This window comes from Falco naumanni, chromosome 10 (genome assembly GCF_017639655.2).
Source record: "Falco naumanni isolate bFalNau1 chromosome 10, bFalNau1.pat, whole genome shotgun sequence".
Taxonomy (NCBI): domain Eukaryota; kingdom Metazoa; phylum Chordata; class Aves; order Falconiformes; family Falconidae; genus Falco; species Falco naumanni.
This window is the reverse complement of record NC_054063.1, coordinates 1,952,430-1,970,806: the sequence shown is the minus strand read 5'-3', so window position 1 is coordinate 1,970,806 and position 18,377 is coordinate 1,952,430. Positions and strand designations below refer to the sequence as shown.

Here is an 18,377-nt window from a genome sequence, read left to right as displayed (position 1 = left end):
AGACAGAGCTGCCAGGAGCTCCCACCCTCTCCTTCTGGGCTCAGCCTGCTTTCCTTCCGTGGCATGAAGCATCCCAGCATAACCCCTCCCTGCCCTCCGGGGAAAACTCACCTGTAAGCATCATCTGACGACATACCCATGGTCTTCATGATGTAGGCGATGGCGATGGTGGCCGACCGGGAGATGCCAGCCAAGCAGTGCACGATCACCTGGCAGCTGGACACCTTGGCCTTGTCTGGAGCACGGCAGAGGAAACAGAGGAGAGCATCGATGCGGTCAGCGGTGGCGAGCAAAATGAGTGCAGCCTCCCTCCCCAACCCTCAACCCCTTTGTGCGAAAGGACCAGGGCTCCTGGGAGCAAGATCATCGAGGGCAGAAGAGTTCAGGTTTTGAAGGCTGAGAACTGCGGGGTCCGCAACAAAAGCTCACCAATGAATTCGATGGACTTGTCCAGCCAGGGAAGCAGCTTCTCACAGTAGTTGTCATTGACAGGAATGCGCATGAAGTGACTATCACAGATGAAGTCTGGCTTGGGACAGGAGTTGCTGGCGTTGAGGACGTAGCTTATCCCATTCTGCGTCATCAAGTCCTGGTGGGAAAAAAGCGATCGAATGATCAGCTGCATTCAGCCAGCACCGAGTGCTGAAGATCAGCCTCGTCGTGCACTCCCTGCCTTTTCCCTGCCCAGTATTTTCTCTGTGGCTCTCCCACTGCTGCCTTGGCCTCGGTGATGGCAGTACAGCAGAGACTATCTGAGAAGGTTGTGTCCATTTAGATGACACAGATTTGAACCTCATCAGATCTTTACCTTGGTCCAAATAAGACTGGAGACACCCGGAAGGGGGTCCCAGAGACCCAGGAACCCCAGTATGAGAGTCATAAGAAAATACAAGAAAGCAAATCAGCAAAAACTCTGGCGGAAAGCTTTGGAAGTATCAGCTGAGGGAGAGAGGAGGCATCGCATCAACAAAGTGCAATGGGTCATGGGACGCACCCTATGCTAACCAGTGCCAACCCACGTCTTCGCTCCCAGACCCCACAGACGCATCGGGAGTTCTCACAGAGTTGTTCGTTGTTCACGGTTCTTCACCGTGACATCAGCTCTTGTGCTGGGACACAGGCAGGTGGCGAGGGGATCCCCCTCTTCCCTCCTCCTGACACTGGAGTGAACCTGGGGCTGGTTTTCTGTGACTTTTCTGCTTTGGCCACCCAATGGCCATGATCACTGCCCCTATTTCTGACTCAATAAAACGCAATGGCACTAGGGAGACCTTGGGTAAGTAGGGTCAGACAAAAAACTGCAATGAGGGGGTGAGCTTTGACCCATCCCTCAGGGATGTACTGGGCGTGTACTGCTGCATCCACACTGACCTCCATTCTTCCCTCCCAGGGCTGTGGCCAGCTTCACCTGCTATATGCGATGCTGACACCAAATGCGTGGCTCATCTGACCCCTGCCTCTTTCCCCGTCCCATCAGGCTGACTATCACCTGCACGGCTGGGGGCAGGTTGCTTATGAAAAATGGAGGAACATCTGTGCCGGCTGCTGGGTCTCAGTGCCTGGTCTACTGCATTCCAGGGAAGACCCAGAATTAAACAGGAGGAGAAAAAAAAGGAGATGAAAGAGTCCTTCCACAGGTCAGAGCGCATGGAGCTGCCATGTGGGATCCCTCCTTCGGAAGGGGCTGAAGAAGGGAAGCATCACCCATGCACAGCTCCAGCCCTTGACCCTGCTCTGCTGCCTGTGAATAAGGCATCTTCTGGCCACATCGCAGGGATGGCAGAAAACACAGCTCCCAAAGATGAACAAAACCCTCCGAGGAGGTGGGGAGGGAAGGAAACCATCAAATCCCTGCCTGACACTGGCTCCTCGGGAGACCGCACCGGGGTTTGGGCCCTGGCTCTCCAGCGGCCAGCTCCTGCCCGCCCCGGCAGGCTCTGCACAGCCCGGCCTCGCTCGTGGAGCCAGCCCAGCTCCCGGGCTCACATTCTTGGCATTTTTCTCTTTCATTTCCTTCTACTCCCCGTATATAATTTCTCTCTCCCTCCTTTCTGTCTCCAACCCCCCCTCCGCCGTCGTGGTCCCTTTCCCCCCTCGCGAGGACGCCCGGCTGGCTCCCTCCTGCCCGCAGTAGGCAGGCGCCCAGCGGCAGTTCAGCTGCAATTTCTCTTTCTGTCTTCTCCCCGTTATTTTTTCTTTCAACAAAATTCCTTCCCTGGCGTGACATCACAGCACAGCCCTCCCAGCACCTTTAAAAGGGCACTGTCCCTCTTTTTGCCTCTCCCCACAGCAAAACTTGGCTCATTTTGGGGCCTCCTGGGCAAGCCCCTGCCCCTGGCCAGTGCTGCCCACCCCCCGCTGCCCCGGCTGAACACGCCGGCTTGCTCCCGCTCCCTCTGGCTCCCGAGGGGATGGGAAGCTCGCTGAGACCCGTGTTAGCTGGCAGCCTTGCTAGCGAGGTGGGGGGGGTGCAAAGCTGGCTCCTGTCCCACATCTCCCTCCAGCTGCGGTAACTCCCGCTCCAAGCCCAGGTGTTTTCCCAGCCGTGCTCCTCCTGCCCCTGACTTTGCTACAGGCACTCGGGAAGACCACCCCAAAGCTCATCAATATAAAGGAGTCACCCTGCGACCACCCTCCCTGGTTCCGCCAGGCTCTGCCTACGCACCCCCTGCCCTCAGCCTCCTGGTAGGGTCAGACCAACCGCGCGTGGTCCTCCCACCGGGCGGCAGTCCTCACTGCCCTCACTCTTCTGCATGGTTGGGGTCCCAGATGGGACAGGGCAGACGTGTCCCCTCGGCAGGGCCGTACCTTGTTCAGGACGTCTTTTTGGGAGCCCAGGTAGAGATGCGGCAGGATGCGCGTGGGACCGACGTTGGCCACAGGCAAGCATGGCTGGGAGATGCTCATCGGCAGGATGGCAGCTGGCTTCCCCTCGCAGAGGCCTGGGAAGCAGGACGAGAAGGTGGCAAAGCCTCCTGCAGAGAAAATGGGGTCATTGAGCTCACAGCAGCGAGGCCGAGGCCATCAGTACCTGGCGCCCCAAGGCCTGGGCTGGGGGCAAAGTGGTGGTAGCCCTGCAACACTGAGAACAGAGCCCTGAGGAGCAAAAAGCCACCAGCCACTGCTAACCAGTAAAGATGTGTTGTGATGACCGTGTCACACACACAGAGAAAGGCATGCAGACCCAGCTCTGATTTTTATTGCTGCAGCTGGATGTTAACACGCGTGAGGCATCCCGCACCCCCTCATGCTCTTTGCAACTTCATTCAGACAAACGACGGGAAGAGAAAGTCCTTTCCTTGGCTGCCTACTACTCTGGGGACAACCAGGCCTGCTTTTCGATAGCAACACCTGCCAGGGCAGGGTGACGACAAGCAAGGTGCAAAAGCTCCCTGGGCTGGGGAGGTCAGCCCAAACCTTGCCGCAACAGCTATGCTTAGACATTGCGGTTTCTGAGTGATGCCCCCTCTGCCCAGCACTGCTGAGCCCATGATTTCCACCACATCGGACTGGACCAGCACAGCGGTACCTGCAGGCCATTGCAGTTTTTCACGCTCTGACCTTACCGAATGTGACAGCAAGCAGTGCCTAATTTACTGCATCGAGCTGCTGGGCAGTCATACCCAGCCTGAGCATCTCGAAGCCCAATAATGAGAGAAAACCCCCAGCTGGGGCCACAGTAGGTGGCATCTGACAGCCAGAGCTATTGCCATGGTGTCTGGCACAGCCTAAACGTGAAGGAGTCCAGTCTCTAGCTCAAGCAGAGAGAGCACTGACTACTGACTTGAGCAGGGCAGCAAGCATTGCCCCGCCTGCACGGTGGGCAGCTCGGGGGGCTGGAAACCCCCCAGTGCTGTCACACGTCCTGCATGGTTGCATGAGGCCACCAGCGATCCTGATGTGCTCTCGCTCACTGATTCTGTTGTCCGGGGTAGAGCTGGCTCTGGCTAGCGGTGGCCCAACCTCACTCCCCTCCAGCTGAGGACAGCTGGGTGGCAGCTTGGCGCAATGGAGAGGACCTTGGGTCAGATCAGCCCAACACGTCCTCCTGCAAGTTTTCCCAGTCATGTGAATGAGCAGATGCAGCTTGACATCACCCAAAGGGCAGAGAAGATTCTGGGGCTTGACCACCTTTGACTGTCAGAGGGACCAGGATGCCTCCATGAGATCCTTCTGAAAATCCAAGTCTCTGGACTCAGTCAGCATCATGGGAATCCCTGACCCATCTCCACAGCTAAATAAGATCTTTTAATAAGCCTTCGGTAATGATCTTTCCATTCAGTCTCTCTCCTCTTCAAAAGTGGGGCAACCTTGGCACATCCTCAGTTTACCTTCTCCAGCACCTTGCCAGCATTCCTGCTGGACTTATGGAGCACCCTCCCGGCTGCTGGTGTGGCACCCAAGCTCTGGCGGGGTATGACCAGTGCCGCAGACAACCCACCTCCCATATCTGGGAGGCGAAGCTGATGTAGAAGCCAGAACAGCACACAAAATCATGCTTGCACCACCTGGGAACATCCAAGGTCCTCCATCACCCTCCACCTCAGCAGCTCCTGGGGTCAGCTTCCACTGGCCCAAGAGGAAGGTATCCTCCAACCAACCTCTTTCCTCCCCTCTCGCGTTTTCCTGGCTGACAGCTAACACAGCTCCCAGCTTCAAAACCCAGCCAAGCCACCAGGGGTAGAGTTAAAGCACCTTATCTTCTCCAGCACTTCCTTTTCTCTGGCTCCCTCTGAAATGACATCACCTCTCAACTGGGACATTAAATCAGAGTGAAAGCAGGAGGCCCAGGAGGCCCAGCACAGGTGTAGCACGGCTCCGGTTACTGCTCATCCCCGCGCTGTGTCCCCATTGCCAAGGAGTGTAAATCACCGGCCAGAGCCCTGCACGGACACACACGACCTCCCCGCTTCACCCCGAGCTTCAGCACATGTCACCGGTGCCTGGGGGATGCTGGAGCAGGAGGCAGAAGCTGCCGTACATGGCACTGAGTGCGGCGCAGATTTGACCCCTGTACTCACGCAAGACAACACGGGGATTTTTCCAAAGGCACCCGGCACGTTTTTGGGGAGCAGAGTGCAGGCAAGCGCAGCCCCAGGGATCGATGCCTGCTCCGGTCCCCAGGCCCCCAGCCTCCCGCGCTCACTCACACCCGGCGGCGGCTCCGCGTGCAGCTTCCATCGCTCTTTGAAGGCCGGGAGCGTGGGGTGATCTCACAGCTCAAGCAGGTCGGGGCATGCCGCTCTCTCCCCCTTGCCCGCCTCCGCTCGCCAGGCAGCAGCTCCTCTGCCAGCCCGGCCTGGGGAAGTCTGGGCAGGGGAGGCTGCAAAGCCGGCGGGGGTGTTTGCGGAGAGGGGCAGCAGCACCCTCGGCTGCGGTGCCTGCCCCGGCACGCTGCCAGCAACTGCAGGATGCCGGCACCTGAGATGATGCCTATAGCTCCCCACTCTTGTCCCAAGCACAGCCTCAACCCTGTGACTGGGAGCCCGGGCATGCTCCCATCCTGCCTGTCCTCGTTTCCCCCATGCCCGCAGCTGCTGAGGGCAGCCCGGGCTCGGGGGAAACCCTAGAGATGGGGCCGAGTACCCGATGCCATCCCAACCTCGAAGCAACGCTCACCCCACCCCGCACCGGCTGCTCTAGCATGCCTTTCATTTTTAGAAAGCAAAGCAGCTCTTCAAAACAATCCCAAAGGCAGTGAATGTCCCTGGCTGGGCTCCAACCGATACCTCGGCTTTCCCCCTCTTCCATTCCCCGGGCCACGGCTCCCAGCTTTTGCTGGGAGAGAGCAGCAGAGCCCCACAGGGCGAGGAGCCAGGGCAGCAATGGGTCTTTCTATCCTCTTTTATTCTCAGCGCCGGTGCTGGGAGCACCGTGTCTCTTGGCACATGGGGAATTAAGCTGAGGAAGGATCTGTACCCGAACGTGGAGCGGGTGCTTGGGGATCTCTGGTTTCCTTGCGATGCTCCCCTTGAGCCTGGCAAGGCTTGCTGGGGAGGAGCTGGTCCCTGCAGGCACAGCCCAATGCTCTGCTCACATCTCCAGCATTCCTGAGGGCTCTCAAAACCATTCCTTGGAAAACCCAGTGCCTTCCTGTCTCCCACAGGCAGAGGTGGGCCCAGGAGGGGAGGGGGGCTGTTTGGGCACAGGGAACCAGGCCAGAAGTGGGGACACCTTCACTGCTCCTGCTGAAGACGGAGGAAGAAGGAGCCAAGAACCAGCAACATGCAGGGCTCCGGGAGGGCTGGGAGGTGAAAATCACCCCCCACCTTTGGGGGGTTCATTCAGCAATGCCCCCAGAGACACAAACCTCCTTATCAGTGTCCAGCTTAAGGCAGGGCTGAAAAGGAACACAGCTTTTGGGAGGGAGGGGCGTGCTGCCAGCACCCCAGAGGAAAGAGGGAAACCGAGGCACGGGGTGTTGCAGCAACTTAGTGCCAGAAAAGTGCAACAACTGAAGCCTCATTTCTTCTCCCATCCCAGGCCTCACTCATGGGGTGCTGACTCCCCTTCTGCCTCCTGCTGTGCCCTGCAGAGACCCCTCTGGGTCAGCCCCCAGCCCTGCTCTGCATGGCCCTGGTGGCTAACAGAGGAGGGGGAAAAAAAAACCCCAACTCTTCCCCATCCCCATCTTTGCCAGGCCCTCCCCTCTGCATATTTTCCAGCTGAACATCTATGACAAGATCCAAGAGAAACTGGATTTGCTGGGAGAACAGACACCACAGAGGGAAGGTGGCCAGCCGGGAAATCCTTCCCGAGCCCCATCCATCAGCCCAGAGGGAGAGGCCAGTAGCATCTTCGAAAAAGCTCCTGTAAGAGCAGCATTGCTGCAGCTGCTGGGGAGCCCTGCACCTTTCCCCCCTGAGCAGCAAACTGCAGGGTGAGGAGCCCCTTCGACACTCTCTCTTCGCAGCAGCAGCTGTGTGAGACCCTGAGATGGCTACAACCGAAACAAAAAGCCCCAGTGCTGGCGCTGGGCTGATGGGCATGGAAGGAGATCAGAAGGTGGAAGGAGAATGGTGCTGGACTGCTGAGCTGGGACCCTGCTGCACATGGGACACTGGCAACTTCTCAGGCATCACCCGTCACCCTGCAAGCTGCCCTGATCCCCTCTCTGCCAAGGCAGGGCAGCAGTAGTGGTGCAGGGAAGGTGACACAGAAGGGGACAAAGTCCTGGCTAGGGACAGGGATGTGGTATGGCATCATTTTCCTCCTGATGGTAAGCCCCAGCTTTGGGGATTTACAATTCCCTGAGTGCACAGGATCTTAGGGGAGATGGTGCTGGCGACAAAAGGGAGACGTGGGGCACCTTAAGCAAGGCTAGCCCAGCTCCCTGCTGATCCCTGCGACCCTCCCTGCACCAAGGCCGTCTTCCTAGGCTGGAGGCATAAAGTGGAGACAGAGGAACAACCGGGCTTCAACACCCTCTCATGTCTTGCTCTGACGGCTGCAGGCTGCCCATTCATCTCCATCCCCGTGGACTCACCTCCTTCAGGCTCCCTTGGAACAACCCCACAGCTCTGGCCTCAGGTGCTGTGCCCCGCCAACTGCAAGAAGCTGCACACTTGCAAGAAGCAAGAAGATCCCCAGGGCACCTGCCTCACCCCAAAACCGCTCTTCAGGAAAGCCCCATGCCTCCTGAACACTCCCAGCCCCACGAGTCCCGTAAACGCCCTCCCAGAGGCACACAGCAGCAGGGACATGCCCCGTTTGCCAGCCTCCCACGTGTGTAGAGGAGCACATCCAACCCAAAGCCCCCCAGCAGGCAACAGTGAAAAAGAGGTGACATGTCACCCCGCTGTGCCATCAGCCCGGAGGAGGAGGAGGAGGAGGAGGAGGAGGAGGAGGAGGAGGAGGGCCACAGACACAGGCAGAGCTGCGAACCCTCCCTGGGCCAGCATCTGCTGCACCCCACCTCCTCACACCAGCAGCTGGCAGGAGACCTGCCGAGGGTATTAAAGAGGCGGTTTATAGCCCACCCTCACTGCTCCCATAACGAGTGTTAAAAATCAGCAGCCAGAGCTGCTCTGAGACCTGTTCCCCATGCAGGTGTTGGAGCTTTTGCAGCAGCCCATGGTCCAGCTGGTGGGTTTCACGCCTGGGCTCATGCTGGAGACCCTCTGCCCCTCTAAAGCTCCTGGCAGCCAAGGGGGCTGAGAGAGGTTGTGCTCTGCCCAGCTCTCATTAAAATGCCTGTGGTGGCTGACAGCCGCTGCCAGGGCGGCACGTGGCGAGGGGCAGCGGGGCATGCAAGCAAGCACGCGCCTCGGCTGCTGCTGGAGCAGCCACTGCACCAGCACGGCTCCCCCGCTGCTGTGCCGGCTCGGTGGCCGGGATGCCTGGATGCCCTCTCCTCATCACCTCAGTCCCCTGGGGATACGCTGCTCCCAGTGCCCCGACACATCCGTCCCCAAGCGTTAAACCACCTTGCTGAACTAAAGCATGCCAAGAGATGACAAGAGCCGGGGGGGGGGGGGGGGGGGGGGGCACGACGACACCTGCAAAACCCCAGCCCTTGCCTGCATCGGGCTCAGCCTTGGCAGGGCAGTGAGCCTGAGCATTCAGCCGAGCATCTCTGCAGCAGGTTGAATTGAAGGAAGGAAAGCAGAGGGGCCAAGCACACTGCACGTCGGCCCTCGGAACCGCGGGGAAAATCCCTCTTTGCAAAACGCTGTCTCCCTGGCTCTCTGCTGGGTGGGAGCCTGTCGGGGCCGGCAGCAAAGCCGGGCAGCATGATGAAACACCGCTTACTGCCACCCTTACTCACTGCGCTCCGGGAAGCTCCGGAGCTTTGTCAGCACTTCCCACTGCCTGGGATGTTTCTGGGATTTCCCCTTGCCTCCATCCTGGCTGTTCCCCTCCGGTGCTGCAGCCCCCGCTGCGTGTGCCCAGCCCCGCCGGGCTGGCAGTGCCCGGTGCAGGCAGCTGCCTGCTCTGCCCACCTGCCCGGTGCCAGCCGTGCTCCGCCGCCCGGCCAACTCACCCTCTCCTGGGTGATGCTCTGTACTTCCACCCATCTCCATGCATCGGAGAGAGATGTCTGGTGCTCTCCTAGTCCCCTGCCCAGCCTCTGTGCCTTCACCCTCCCTTCACTTGGCACTAAATTTCATCACCCCACTGCTGGCTCCTTTCCCTCCTCCCCCAGCAGCAGGGGTGAGAAAACCGATGAATCAGCCCTATTATGGATTCATGTGAACTCCCCATTTCCCCTATGGTCACCCCGAAGAGCCTGTGCCCATCTGCTGCTACATTGCCTCGCTGCCACCCAAGCTGTGCCAGCTCCCCGGCCTCACAGGACTTCTCCCAGACCCCTCTCCCATTCTCCCAAGTGAGCAGAAAACATCCTTAAAAAAAAAAGGAAAAGTGGCAGAAAGGAAGCCCTCCACCCACACAACCACGGACACACACTCCCCGAGCTGCCGGGCTTGATTTTCCTCTGGTGACTGTGCCTGCTTTGGACCAGCCTTACTGGTTCTAAGTAAAGAAAAATGTGTCATTTCCAGAAGTGACTTATTACTAATGACACCATCACCGGGTTATGTGCTTCATGCCACAAAAACCTGTCAAGCACTTTTAGCAGGCTCCCATTTTTAAGTGGTGATGGAGGGGAAGTTTCTTGATTCAACCATTCGGTAATCTAGGTCATTCCAGGCTCGGTGTATTTTTAAGCTGCTCCAGTTAATACCCCCTTCCTCTGCGTGCCCTTCACCCCGGCACCGGGAGCTGGAAACACCGCAATCCCCCTGGAAACACCGCAATCCCCCGTTCTGAAAGACCCCCCCGAAGATGGGCAGGCGGCACCGCGCTGCTGGAGCGAGATGGCTCCTGCGGCTGGCGGCGGGGGGCTGCGGGCGATCGTGCGCCCCTCACCCCCCCGGCCCCGCGGCCGCCCCCGGTCCGAGCCGCGATGGTGCCGGCAGGGCCCGCCGCGGCTCCCGCAGCCTTCCTCCTCCTCCTCCTCCTCCTCCTCCTCCTCTTCTGCTCCGGCCGCGCCCTTGCCGAGCCTGCCCGGGTGGAGAGGGGTTCAGGGGACCCCGGAGCGGTTCCCCCCACCCTCAGCCAGGCAGCCCCTCACCTGCCTGGAGGAGCTGCCCCTTCCCTGCTGCTGCCTGCGGGACCGGGCTAGCCGCCTCCGCAAGCGCTTCCGCACGCTGCCCGCGGCTGGGAACCGGCGAGCGCTCGCCCCCCGCACGCTCGCCCCGCGCCCCCCGCACGCTCGCCCCGCGCCCCCCGCACGCTCGCCCGCTGCCTGCGCCCTTTGTACGCGCAGCCACCGTGCTGCGGTCCCCGCCGGGCGCTCGGCAGGAGCCACCCCCGACCCCCGGGCACAGCTCCCCCTTCCCCCGCCGCCCCCCTCGGAAGGAAAGGAGCCGGCCGGCTGACAAACCTCTCATGTCCCTGCTCTCCTTCATCCTCCGCACCCTTATTTTCAGCTTCATCTGCCCCTCGCGCATGTCTGGCCAAAACTGGTCCTCGGCGGGAGCGACCACCACATCCAGGGGCATCCAGGCAGCCGGGCTGCGCTCGGCGGCGCCGCTCGCCTCAGCAGAACACCAGCTGGCCGGCACGACCGCGCTAACAACCCCCCCCCAAAGCCCCTCTGCGGCACAGCGCCGCCAGCCCCCGGCCCCAGCCCTCAGGCTGAAAAAATAAAAAGCACCAAAAAATCAAAAAGCTGGAAACCGAGCGGGGCGGGGGGTCCCGGCGCGGCCCCCTTCCCCCGGCCGCCCTGCGCCTCGCCCGCCGCCGCGCAGTGAGCTCCGCCGGGCGCGCAGCGCTGCCGGGCCCGCCGCGCTCCCATAGCTAACGGGTCAGGCATGCGGCCGCATTCCTTACTCAGCGCACAGACACGCAGCGCCCGGCCTGACGCAGCCCTCGCTCCCCGCTTAAAGGCGCAACCACGGTTTTCTCGCCCGCCCCGAGCCCCCCCCTTCCCGCCCCCGCAGCCCCCGGTCGAGAGGGATGGCTGGATTTGGCCCCGCGGAGCTAACGTGGGGACGGGGACTTAGAGGGAGGCAGCTAACCCACACCTCTTTTAGCACCAGTCAGGGTGGTGGGTGATCAAACCCCCAAGAAGGAGGGGGGATGCAGTCCCGCTCTCCATCCCTGCTGCCCCCCGGCCGGTGACCGGCATCCCCCGGCTGTGCCCCATGCCCACCACCACTCCTGGCCGTACCGATGTGCATCCCCTGGGGTACGTTTAACTCTGATCCCCAGCCCCGGGAAGAGCAATGCCACAATCTCAGGTTCCCCAAGGAGGAAACTGAGGCACAAAAGATTAAATAACTTCTCCAGGGCTCTCTGCTGCAGGGCAGAGCTCGGGACCAGGGTCCCTACCCATCAGCTCATCTTTCCTCTTGATGCCTCCAAGGAGAGCATCACCCAGGAGGGATGCTCATGCTGGAGTCATTTCAAACAGCTGGAGGCAGACAGCCCCCAACAGCTGGCAGGGAATGGGGCTGGCGCTGGGCTGCTCACGCCTGTGTGCGGCCACATCAGATGGAGGTATGTGCCCAGTCCCAGTGCCACTGGGCTGTGCTCTGGAGGAGATGCACCCTCCACCAAAGCCTTCTCAGTGCAGAAGTCCAGCAAGACAAGACATGTAGGAATGGGCTTTCCCAGTCCTGCTGGGGTCTATCCATCAGCAGTGGCTTCTGAAGCAGGTGGGGGCTGGTGGCCTTTCTTCTTTGCATTTGTCCTGGGGGAGAGAATTACTTGCGTCCCCCTTTCCCACCCGTGGGACTCCTTAATACATCTCCACCACGTTTATTGGTCTAAGCCCAAGCCTCCAGAAAATCATTCAGGATTATAGCAAGCAGAGCAGCGAGGCGGGGAAGGGGTGGGGGGTGGGGGGGATGTATTGTGCCTTTGAAAATCTGAAGCTTTACAGGCTGAAAAACCCCAGGCTGAGCCATATGTGAGTGACTTCAGTGTTTTTCCTTTGAATGACATCACATGAGATGAGGTCATTGGCATTAACTAAGTGCTCTCCCCCACCCCACCCCCCACCCCGAGCGGAGCCAGCCTCCTAATGAGCCTTGTTGTTGTAACAAATATGGTTTGATTATTATCAGATGTGGGTCAGAGGTTGGATAAAATTCAAAGCGTGCTCCAACTAGGCTGGAAGAGAGAGGAGCAGCCTTCCCCCAAGAGCTGTGCTTGGGAAGTGGCTCTCACAGCAGCTCTGCAGGGGGGCTGTGGTTCCCTACATTTGCCACCTCTGTCCCTGTGAGGGAGGGCGCGTGATGTTGGTGGCCAGTGCCAATGGCTCCCAGCGTGGAGATGCCTCCATCTCCTACCGCTGCTGCACCAGCAGTGCTCTACCCATGCTCTACCCATGCTCTACCCAGGCGATTCAGCTGCAACCTGCTCCGTTGGCTGTGGTGGGGGCTCTGCTGGTGTGGAAACCATCGGTGGGTTGTGCAGGGGCAGCAGCTGGCTGCTCTGTGCCAGCCAAGGGGGAGGCTGCAGGAAGCACGTGGTGAATTAGGGGGTGCAATCATCAACCTGCCCCCGACCCAGCAGTACAGAAGCATGCATTTGCCTTCCCTCGCTGCATTGTGGTTGCCTGACTCCCTTAGGTCTGCAAGACCCTGCAGCACAAATTATTTTGGTACTGACAGGCTCCTTCAGGATGTGTTTGGACTGAGTTTTCAGTTTAGGGCTGCTGGCAGCCCCAGCTGGGGAGCTGGGCATGACACCACCAAGCAGCCCTTGATGCAGGAGGCTCACCGGTATCTCACATCCCTCTGCCCCTCAGTAAAAGACAAGTGAGCACAGGTAGTCAGCAACCCCTTCCTCAACCAGCATGAGGTCCAGCCCACGGAGATGCCATCTGCAGCCACCACTTCCCAGGCAGAATCCTCCCCCCCACTCCCTCCCCACCTTCTTTGCTCCTTTGCCAGGACCAGGGTAAGGTTTGGGAGCTGGCACTGGGGTAGGGGAAAGCTGTCAAGTAAAGAGAAAAAAGGCAACACCCACAGTGCAGCAATACATGCCGTGTCATCAGCTGCTGCCCCTTGGCCCCTGCCCACAGGTGCTCCTCCCGGCCAGGCTGTCACCCATCCTGCCTCCAGCCCCTATTTAGCAGACAGAGATGCATCACCTGGGGAGAGATGCCCAGCCTGGCCTTGCTCTCATTGCCACAGCACCCACTGGCAAAAAAGCATTGCTGCAAGGGGTCTGACAGACTCATGAAACCCGCCTGCAGAAGCAGCAGCAGAACGAGCCCCTGTTCAGCGCCTACGTGCCCATCATGACAGTACCTATAGCCTGGCAAGAGCACAGCGACGCAGTGGCCAGCAGTTCCTCTCTCCACTCAGTGCCGGGACCTTATATGCCAGCACTGACCTCCTGCAAGCGTGCGGTGCAGGCCCAGGGGAAGGGGCAGGCAGGTTTCTCAAAAGGAAGGAAACCATAACTGGGCAGCGGCTCCTGCCCATCGGGATCTCTGACTGGGGAAGCTGCCTTCCGTCGGCTTTCCAGAAATGAGAAATGAAATGACATGATGGTTTTGTAAGTCTTGGCAACCAGAGGGCTGCTCTTCCCTAAGCCCCTTCTCCTCCATCCCTCTCTGCCTTTGGCCCTTACGCTCGCCTTTTCTGGGTCTGACAGCTAAAAACGCAGCCAGAGGGGGAGGGGAAGCTCCTCGGGGTAATTATAGAATCGGGAAAACAAGTTGTCTGATGACAGCGTTGCTAAACAGGGAGGTTTAGAGCATAGGTCTGGAATACAATCAGCTCGCACATACGTGACCTGGCTTAACCCCTCCCAGGGATGCAGCCGCTGGTCCAGCCGGGGCCAAAACGCTCCCAGGCATCTCCCAGTCGTGGTGGAAGGTGGGAAGGGGGCACCTCACCCCAACACCACACCTCGGGCTGTGGAGACTGGGAGTGCTCCCTAGAACCACGCTGGGCTGGGTGGCTAGGGTTGGATGCGGGCTGGAAGGGTGAGAAAACACGGTCCTGCCCTGGCCAAAGCGGTCCTGGACGGCTTTGCTGCAGGAAGGAAACTCCTCTGGTGCCACGGACCCAGGGGTGTCCTGTGCAAGAGGGAAGGAGGTTCGGTGAGTTACCTAAACCTCCAGGGCTGTCAAAATCACAAACCATGGTGTTACCATTTGGTTTCTACGAAAAGCACCTCTCCTCCTAGGCGGGCAATAGTGCCCTACCTCCAGCGCTCTGGACAGGTAGAGCAAAGCATCGCCACAGGTCATCCCGCTGCGCCCACCACCCACGGCCTCAGAAAAGCTGAGCATAACCCCCTCCACAGCACTTCTTACCCTTCTTCTGCTCCTGAGCACAACCAGGATCCCCATCCACATTATTTGCAAAGCTGGTTCTTCCCAACTCCCAAATGTGGGAGAAGCATGAGAGAGCCACGCGAGCACTCCGCCCCACCTCACCCCACCCCTGCGCCCTCTTTACTCATACCCGCACTCCTGCCAGCCAGGGATCTCCTTTCGGTTCCTCATGGTACGCTATGGGATGGAGATGTCCACGGGTGGGCAGAGGTGCTTGTGGGACACTCAGAGACAGTCATTAGACTTTAGGAGAAAAACTTGTGGGTACATCTGATGGATTCACACTAGTAAGTCCCCAAGTGCTCTTGCAGTCTGAGGGTGCCTGAACTAGCCCTAACCTGACCTACGCGCGCATCTTCAGGCCCACGTATCGAGCAGAGGCTCTGCTGGAGTCGGCGGACAAAGTCCACCAGTTAGTGCATCCCACACGTGCTGTATGGCCGGGAGACACGCTCACACACCAAAGCCGTCAGATGAAATCGCAGTGCTGTCCCAGAGCGGGCGGTGAGGAAGGTGACCATGAAATAACCAGCTGCAGTGGAGTCCTGCTGGCCCGCTCCTGCCAGCTTCTGACTGATGACCAAAGCCTGGGTGTTCGGGGTATTTTCTTTCTTAAGTTTTAAATTATTTTTTCCTTACATTGGGTTTGTAAAGACACCTCAGTCCTGGTTCTGGATCCTGCTAAGCTTTCAGCTTCAGCACCAGCCATGACAAGCTTTGCAGATTCTTTTGTATTTCTGCTGCCTTTCGGATACACATGCCGACTCCAGTCCCTGCAACTGGCTAAAAGCAAGTTCCCTCTGCTCTGCCCTGCCTATGTGCTGCTTTTGCACCTGCCTAGCTCGCCTTCTTTCATTCATCTTCTCTTTTCCTCTAAAACAGCCCCAGCCCAACATTTTTTCAAGTGGTGCAGGCAGCAACGGAGGTGTGATGCTGGCATGTGGCATCTCACCAACATGACATGTAAAAGCATCGCGGTATTTTCAGCCAAGGATGAGCAAAGTCACATTCAGCTGCCCTGAAGTTTAACCTCCTATTAGGACTGCCCTATGCAAAAAAACCACCCCTCCAACAACCAACAACAAAACAAAACAAAAAAAAAACTTTTTCCTTTTTTATTAAAATTATCTGTTCCTGAGTCCTCGTCTCCAAAATAATTCCAGCCAGTGCTGAACCCACTCACAGCCGGGCAGCCCAAGTCAGCTCCCGCAATGGAAACCCCCTTTCTTTTCTCACTACATTTTGGCCACTCTGAAGTCACCTGCCTTTGGTAGATTCCCCTGAAATCCCCAAAATCTCAGCCCCCTCCAGATCACCGCCACCACGCAATCACAGCTCTCGCTGGCCGTGCCGGTGGCTGCGGCGCTGCCGGGCTGGAGAGGACCTGGGTGATGGCCAGCGCTGCCAAGGCCAGCCTGCTCACCGAGGAGGAGGATGGCGAGTGGAAGGCTGGGAGGGATTTCTCGCTGATGATATTGTTACATTCTTTCCGAATCCTGGGAGTAAACAGACGCTCCAAATTTAGAAAGAACAGGACTGGAAAATTTAAACATTCCTTGAAGAATTGGTACAAAAGGCGGGGGGGGGAGTGGGGGGTGTGGGGGGGCTGAAGATGATCTCACACTCGCTCCCGAGCCAGATGAAAAGCTCATGACTCCAGCTCAGAAGGCGAGGGGCCTGTTTCAGGTCGGAGCGTGATATCGCACTGATAAAGCTCCCCGGGCGCACAGACCACAACGAGAAGAGCCTCCGCTGTGCGAGGGGGTCCCACCTTTGGCAGTCGGGTGGGGGGACCGCCCTGCTGACCACCCCGCCAGCCCGGGTCCACCTCCAGCCGGCAGCCAGCTTTGGGCACAGGACCACCTGGCTCAAGGACCAGGAGCAGGGGCAGGATGGGTGCCTGAGCATCATCTGGCCGAGCATCCCGAGCCCTCAGCTGTCGCTTCTAGCCACTGAATGGGAGCAAAGGGACATCTCCCCACCCTGTGCCATAGCTGGACAAACAGAGAGGAGCTGGTGAAGCTCAGCACCCAGCAGCTCAGCACCGTGCTACGGCCCTGGCCAGGCTCCAATACAAGAGCTGGCACGCGGGAGCCATCAGGGAGTGATGGAGCCAGACCGCTGCTGCTGCTTCATAAACAGATAATGGCTGTTAATAAAAACCAAGTGGGAGTTTGCACAGGGATAAAAGAAGTTGGGGGGGGGGGAGGGGGAGCAAAGTGGGGGGAAAAAAGAAAAGCAAAAAAAAAAAACAAAAAAAAAGCAAAAAATAAAGCAAAAAAGCGAGCATTTGTGCTGAAGTAAACAAAGGTTAAAGAACAGTCAGGCTCCTGCAGGAATAGCAGAGCTGGGCTGGGAGGGAGGGAGGGGGCATTACGTAATGCAGGAAAAATGTTGGCTCCATTCAGTTTTCCACCACTTCATGTGATGTCAGGAAAACCATATAAATCAACAGTCTTTCTGCTCCCACGGATGGAGGGCAGCAAGCAGCACTATTTATACTTACACAATTAAAAAAAAAAAAAAAAAAAGGAAAAAAGAAGAGAAGCTGAATATTTCCAAGACTGGGAATAATTGACTCAGATTCCTCCTTCCCAGCCCGCTGGAATTGCTACTTCTGGACTGTTAACCCTTGACGGGTCCCTGCTGCCACTCCTGCCACTCCCAGCTCCCCCGTCCTTGCCCATCAGCTGCTTCAAGGGTCTGAGGGACGATGGGCTGGAGGTGACCAAGAACGGCCAAGCACCCAACCGCGGCGTTTGCACGAGGTGGGGACACCGAGGCAAGGGTGCGTGTCACACCTGCAGGGGCTCAGGAGAGCTGGGGAGCATCGAGGGGCTGCCTAGGGTGCCCACACCGGATTGGGGACCCACAGGACGGGGTTCCCTGGGGTGCTGGCATCCATTTAGGGACAGGCTGAGATTGCAGGACAGGACCCTGAGATTTCAGCAGCCCTTGCCAGCCCGACTGCCCCTGGGGTCACAAGCCACCTCTGGGAAGGACCCAGGCACCTCTCCTGGGACACAGGATGGGCTGGGGTGGGACAAGGTGCCTGAGCCTGGAGCAGACAGATCGAGGGGTTAAATCCCACCAGAGCGAGGGGTCAGGATCAGGCCCGGGCACACACCCTGCCCCAGACCTCCCAAGCACTGCGGAGCTGCCTCTCAAACCAGGGGGCTGCTGCCCAGCTGCAGGCAGGAGGGAGTGCTGCCTGCCGCCCCGCGTGCCCAGCCGCCCCCGATGCTCCGCAGCTGCTTCCAGTCACGATTTCCATGCAGAACGCCGCCGCCATGACCCAGTGTTCCACATTTTGGTTCCCGTTTTTTCTACCCGCTGGTGGCCCATCTTCCACATCAGCTTTGCCTGTGCCTACCACCGCCATGCTGCCGCACAGGGGTCTGGGCTCCCGCAGCCCAGGGGGATGGAAATGTCTGCCCTGAAGATGGAGGATGCATGTGCCCCCATGGGGTGCAGGTTTGCTCGTGGGGGGCTCAGCTGATGGCCCAGGGGGGTGGCAAGCTGCCGGTGTCACCCAGCATGGGGCACGCCATGCATGCGGCTGGGGTGCACCGGGGGTCCCCCAAGCCTCCCCTCACTTTCCGAGGGAGGACGCGGCTCTGGGGCTTTCAGGGCCACCTCATTCAGCCCCATCCCTGCTTCAGGAGGACTCAGGGGTGGGGGTCTGCAGCCACCGTATAGCACTGCCCCTCACTCAGCCCTGGGGGAGCGGCGTTGGGCTGGGGGTGCCAGGGTCACACTGCGAAGGCTGTTTCCTGATCCATCCTGGTGACTGTGCAGGTTCCTGCCCAGACGTGACCAAAGCCACCTACTCCTCCCCCTGCACCATGTGCCAAGCCTGTTTACACCGCGCCGACCTTGGAGCCACAGGCACAGCTGCCGGGGTGGGCCAGGGGCTGCTGTGGAAGCCCATAGCAGCATCCTCCAGCACTGGCCTCAGCAGAGCTGCTGCAACTCAGGCCACGTTAATTAGCTTTATTGTGATTTCATTTAGTCTCTTCTTGCCTTCGAAACCCTTGAACCAGGGGGTTTATTCCCGCTATTTCTCTGCTCCGTT

The 18,377-nt window shown here is 58.9% G+C and overlaps 1 protein-coding gene across 4 annotated transcripts in view; it reads right to left on the bottom strand.

The window, feature by feature from the left end:
• The window catches only part of DUSP8 (dual specificity phosphatase 8), a 42,580-nt gene that overhangs the window by 1,442 nt on the left and 22,761 nt on the right, over positions 1 to 18,377 (bottom strand). For all 4 annotated transcript variants that reach the window (XM_040609133.1, XM_040609132.1, XM_040609135.1 and 1 more), the window contains exons 4-6: positions 2,809 to 2,975; positions 430 to 589; positions 112 to 235 (exon numbers count right to left, since the gene is read on the bottom strand). In XM_040609133.1, the coding sequence (XP_040465067.1) occupies positions 112 to 235; positions 430 to 589; positions 2,809 to 2,975 (451 nt within the window). The remainder of the gene's footprint in view (positions 1 to 111; positions 236 to 429; positions 590 to 2,808; positions 2,976 to 18,377) is intronic.